General features: G+C 38.9%; 1 protein-coding gene across 3 annotated transcripts in view; it reads left to right on the forward strand.

Moving 5' to 3' along the window:
- nr6a1 (nuclear receptor subfamily 6 group A member 1) overlaps positions 1-4,826 on the forward strand; it is a 145,031-nt gene extending 140,205 nt beyond the window's left edge. For 2 of the 3 annotated variants that reach the window (XM_015379920.1, XM_015379921.1), the window contains exon 9: positions 611-741. In XM_015379920.1, coding sequence (XP_015235406.1) covers positions 611-741 — 131 coding nt within the window. Of the gene's footprint in view, positions 1-610 lie in introns of all 3 variants that reach the window. The other variant, XM_015379919.1, reaches the window with a different exon arrangement.
- The last annotated feature ends 841 nt before the right edge of the window (positions 4,827-5,667 follow it).

Consider the following 5,667-nt stretch of genomic DNA (forward strand, 5'->3'; position numbering starts at 1 on the left):
TACATTACCTACTGTAAATTAAGTTGGGGAAAAAAGTTAACAAGTCAAGAAAAAAGGTAAAAAGGTAATTGAAAAGTTAAAAATAAAAGTTAAAAAGTTAATAGGACTAGTTAATAATTATATTTAGGTTTATAAACTAAAAAAATGTGTCAGTATCAGCATTAATGCCTCTAAGGTTTTTTTGTACCAAAAAAAAATGTGTTTCTTTTACTTCGAGTGTTTTTCTTGAATTTCTTATAAAAGCACTTTTGTTATTTTTTTTTTATATATTCGGGTAAGTTGGCATTTTTTGACATTTATTTTGCCATCAAAATATCCATATTTTTTAATGTTACAAACTTAACAAGTTCTTTTCCTTGATTCCAATAACACTAAAGGGTTAAAATTCAGATTTCAAAGTATTTCTCTGAGTGCCCTTTAAAGGGTTAAATTAATGTCTCACTTAAGAGCCATGTGTTCTCTTTTAGTTTCCACTAATAAGACATCATCTAAGGGAGGGTGCATGTCTTATTTTTGTTCTTCAGAAGATAAATTAAAACATCCTCACAAAAAGAATCCGAATGCATTGTTCTATCAGTTGGAGCCAACCTGTGTTTTGTGTTCCTAACAGGGAAGCTGGTGAACGTCCCCCTGGAGCAGCTCCCGCTCCTGTTTAAAGCAGTCTTGCACTCCTGCAAATCCAGCCTGACAAGTTACAGGACCGGCTCGTCGCCCTGCGTGACTGTGTCCTCTGGAAACTAACCTATCTGGACCGCGCGAGCCTAGGGACCGGTCTCCCCTCCTGTGAATGTGACAAGCAGCTAGTTCTTTTTTTCTTGTAATATTTTTCTTTATATATTTATTACACGACAGAGCTGAATGTATGCTGATTTACACTGTGCACATCTTCTGTACAAAACAAATGCTCAAAGATGCATTGGTCTTTGGAGTTTACAAGTGTATATCCAGTTTGCTCAATGTGTCGGCGTTGCCATTGTTAGACTAGATTTTAAAATAGCTTATTTTAATCAGACAAGGCAGCAAGACACATTTGTGATTTGTGACTACCTCAGGAAGATGTTGTTGCTATTTTCAGGTACCTTTTCTTGCTTTAAAATGAAGAGTTGCCCGGTCGAAAATCAAACCTGTGGATGCTTTGACATCTCGATCAGGGACTGAATGTTGAAATGAGCTGCAGAAATCAGAGTTGGGAAAACATCAGTGTTTTTATTGCACTGAAAATGCAAAGAATCCTTAAGCAGAATGTGAGCTACTTTACATACATGGACGCTCTCCGATATGCTGTATATCGGAGGCAGTCCTGTCCATTTAACATTCCATAAGTTAAGTTGGGCGTTGGTGGATCTGTGGGATCACTGTAGAAGGAGCATACGGGTATTTTTTAACAATCATAGACTAGGGATGTAATGCTTTATGCAGGGGAAGGGGAGGGTAACTAGGTTTGCTGTTTTTGTTTCTTTTCAATTCTAGACCAAAATGTTATGCAATTCTTTCTTCAAACACCCACTAATGGGTAGGGAGCTGACAGCTCAACAAAGAATAAATATATGTAAAGGAGAACTTTCTTATCAATGAAGGATCAGGATAAGAAACTAATCAATATTTAACAGAGGAGACTTTCAGCTGGACATGAATGTAGGTCACCAAAATTCCACTTTAATGCTGCTAATCAGACGCACGCTTTGTGTTCGCACAGACGTGCCTAAAGTAGGCGTGGGCCTCTGGGCTCTGTAGTCTTCAAGATCTGATTGAGCGAAATAGCTTTTTTTAATACGTTTTAAAACTGGTTGGATTCTCTTTTTCTTTCCCCGAACATTTCGGATAAACATCATTCATGTGTCTTATTGTATTTTATATTTAATTACCAATCTATTCAAACAGCAGGTTCTACAACCAGAGCCTGTACAGAACTGATTAAACAGGCAACAAATGTGCAATCAAAACTTTCTCCATTCCTGTAGCTATTAGGACTTTCAAAAGGAGGCAGATGTTTAGGAATTTAAAGTTGGAGAAAGACTTTTTAATTCTTTAGCTAAAAGGCCAACTAAAGCAGGGAGTTTGTTTGTTCCGATGATGTCAACCGTTTCTGATCTACATCTTGTAGTTTTAAGTCAAATGACTCCAGTTAGATTAATGGATTATAGGATATTATCATTTAACAGAGCTCAGAGTGTATTCAGTGTGATTATGGTCCACGTCCTATAAAAAAATCAAGGCTAAAGTGTGGAATTTTGGTGGCCTGTGTCTGGACGACTCTCTGTGACAGATATGCACATTATTTTAAAAAGAATAGCCATAAAAAATGGTCCTTATTTTTTGAATATGAGATGATCATTTCAGACTTGCTTAAATATTCCTGATGTGTTCTTTGAGCTTTTAGCTGTCTCAGAATATGAGAACAATTAAAACGCAGGAAAGATGCTGTTCTTGCAACAAATTTCTTTATCTTTCATTTTTTTTTTTTTTTTTGCACACACCAATGAGGTTCAGAGACCTGGACGCTTGACCATGGCTGCTGCCCTCCCAGTGTGTTCCTCTCTGGCAGGTCCCCGCAGACCTGGATTTAAACAGGGTAAAGTGAGTGTTATATGTTGCATTCAGGAGTTCCTCAGTGACCGTGCTGATGTACCTGTAGTGTTAGTAGATTTAGGTTCGGGGACATCGTAGGTCCTCTTGTAGAAAATTGCTTTTTTTCCTCCCTTTTTGTCATTATTTCACTCAAGGTCCCCACCCGGCTCCCCTTTGTTCAGGGAAAGTGGATGTAGTCTGAAGGTGAGGAATGCATGGGGAAGAGGGGGAGGGGTGATTTGGTGATGGATGGCACGTGAGGCAGCGGCATCCTGGGAAAAAAAAAAAACATCACGGCCTCTTTTTCACCAGTTTTCACCTTTCTGTGAGTTTCTGTGACTAACACCACCTGCCCCCCCTTCAGCAGCTTCCGACTACCTCTTTCCAAATTTAAAATTTGAAAATGCATTTTACTGTGCCTCTGTAGTTATTTTGAATATTTTCAGGGTTTTTCTTTTCTTCTGTTACCCCCCCCACCCCCAGTTGTTGGTAATGGGTCAAAATAAAACCTCATCATAATCAGAAGCTGAAAAAAACATTTTTAGATCAGACATTTTTCCCTTAATTCCTTCGATACTTAACAACAGTGGGCGGATATGAACTACGGCAGGAACGGTCCTGAGCTAAAGGAGCTTTTAATGGTTAAAGAGTTTTCCTGTAAAGACGTAAGGTTTTGTTTTTAAACATTTAATCAATAAATCATGTGAACAGTCCTGCTGCTGATTTTTCAAACGTCCACAGAAAATCCAATTCTTTCACGTTGTCTGTTGATCTGCAGGGCTCTCTGAGGCCTTTAGGTGTTCATGATCTCAGGGATAAACCAGCTCAAATCTGCCCGTTAGGATGGGATTTCTAAAGGGAAAATTGTCTGATATTATACTCATCAGGCTGCAACACAAACACGCTTACTGTCACTGACCTCTTGTCGCCAGCGTGTCGGTGTGTCGAATGTAGACTGCTTGACCTCCTGCTTGTGTTGGACAAAGTCTTTAGTTTCCTGTATTTGTGATTTTTAGCGTGCAGACAAGGGAGAGTTCATCTGTAATCTCTGTGTTAAACTACCTCTTAAAGTTGTCATTGTGTTTCTGTTTTTTTTTTCTTATTTATTGCTTTTAGTGCATTATGTGTTGGGTTTTTTTTTTACATTCAGTGGTGCTCTCAGACAAAACTACACAGTTTGCCTAGTTTTACTTCCTACCTCAACACTGCTTTTGACATTTGGCAGCTTTTACCTTAAAAACATCTCAGAGTACCTACTTAAACTTTAACTTTTTTCATTTTTTACTTTATACTAGTAAAATTAGCATCAATTCCATGTTTCCAATCTTGCCTTCTTGTTACGATTCCAGTACTAAGATGAAAGAATGTCAATGATGCACATTGCATTGTTGCTGCAGCTGAGCTCTGCTTTACGTTTCTGCACCGACCTTATCAGAATGTTATCATGTGAATGGCAGTGCTCGCTGTATTCTCCACATCATGATACGCCCTAATGCGTTTGTGTGTGTGTAAGTTTATTTTTTTTTTATCCCATTGTGTTCCCTGATTATTGTTCCTTCAAGGTAACGTGGAGCGTTATCATATCTGGCTCTGTCAATGCTGCTTGTGATCAATTATCAATTAAAGAATGGAGCTATGGTCAAACTGACATCTTCTTGTGTTAACGTGCTCACATGCTGTTGTGACCCTGGTGCGGTGGCACGTGAGCACAGATTCGCTCACATACGTTGTGATGATGCAGATGGTGACAACACCCAGCAGCGTGGTGTCATAACATCCGCTGCTGCTGTTACCGCTTTGGCCATTTTTTTTAACTGATCCACTCCGCAGATATCCTACTTTTAAAGCACCAAGTAGTCCAATGTGATACTTGATTCATGTTTCTTTTAAGAAAAATAATTCCTTAAAGTTTGTCACATGTTATGTTAAAATTTTTAATGAATTGGGGAACTCTTGAAATCTAGGCAGTAACGAAAGGAAACGTATTAAAAGCATGCCTGTATGTGCCATGGCCCCTCTATAGCCTTTGTACTGGAGCACAAATTGAAAGGAGGATGCAAGCTTAAATGAAATGGTGACATATCTCAGGGATTAAATACATCTACACCATTGAATTGATTCATTAAAATGTCAGTTTTCTTAATAAATCTCTTGTCTGATCTTGTTACTGTAACTACCTGTGAAGAATGTGATCCATTATGTGTTTAAAGCATGTTTAGAATGTGTTAGAACTTGAAACCAAATAAATGTGAATGTTATGCAAGAAAAATCTGATTCTCTTTATTTCTTTTAATCGACAGAAGTGAATATTTTACTTAGAGATGGTCTGAAGGTTGAGAGTTACTTATAATGGAAGTACATCAGCGTCAGTGTAGGTTTTATACCAGATATCATGTTTACTAGCTATATAAATATATATATTCTCTCTCTACACCTCGGAGCAGGGGAAAGGTCACTGATTGGCTGGAGGGGGTCTTGTTTTGGAGAACCAGGATCTCATCCCTGCTTTTTGCAGATGACATGGTTCTGCTGGCTCCCTCCCACCAAGACCTAGAGCATGCACTGAGGTGGTTTCCAGCAGAGTGTGAAGCGGCCAGGATCAAATCAGCTCCTCTAGGTCACAGGCGTTGAATCTCAACTGTAAAAAGGTGGCTTCTCCTCTTCAGCTCAGAGGAGAGCTCCTACCTCATGTGGAGGAGTAAGTGCCTTGGGATCCTTTTCAGGAGTGAGGGGAGAATGGTATGGAGATTGATAAATAGACCAGTTGGGCAGCCACTTTAATGTCTACATTAAAGAACAATATATTTTTTTCAGCATGTTCTACTCAAAAGATGTTCATTTTCATCCATCTTCAATAACTGCTTTTCTGGCATGTGCAGCCATCACAGGGCAGCACAAAGACACATCTAATAGCAATTTATATAGCAGAGACACATCTAGTAGCAATTTATCCCCAGTCAACCAAACAGGCATGTTTTTCACATGCCTGTTTGGTTGTATGTGTTCCAGGAACCCTGGAACACATACAATGTGGCCCAGAGCTATGAATCTAGGGCCAACTTGTTGCAAGGCAACAGTTCTACAAACTACCCAACTTGG

The sequence above is a fragment of the Cyprinodon variegatus genome, unplaced genomic scaffold (genome assembly GCF_000732505.1).
Source record: "Cyprinodon variegatus isolate N-32 unplaced genomic scaffold, C_variegatus-1.0 Scaffold203, whole genome shotgun sequence".
NCBI classification, from domain to species: domain Eukaryota; kingdom Metazoa; phylum Chordata; class Actinopteri; order Cyprinodontiformes; family Cyprinodontidae; genus Cyprinodon; species Cyprinodon variegatus.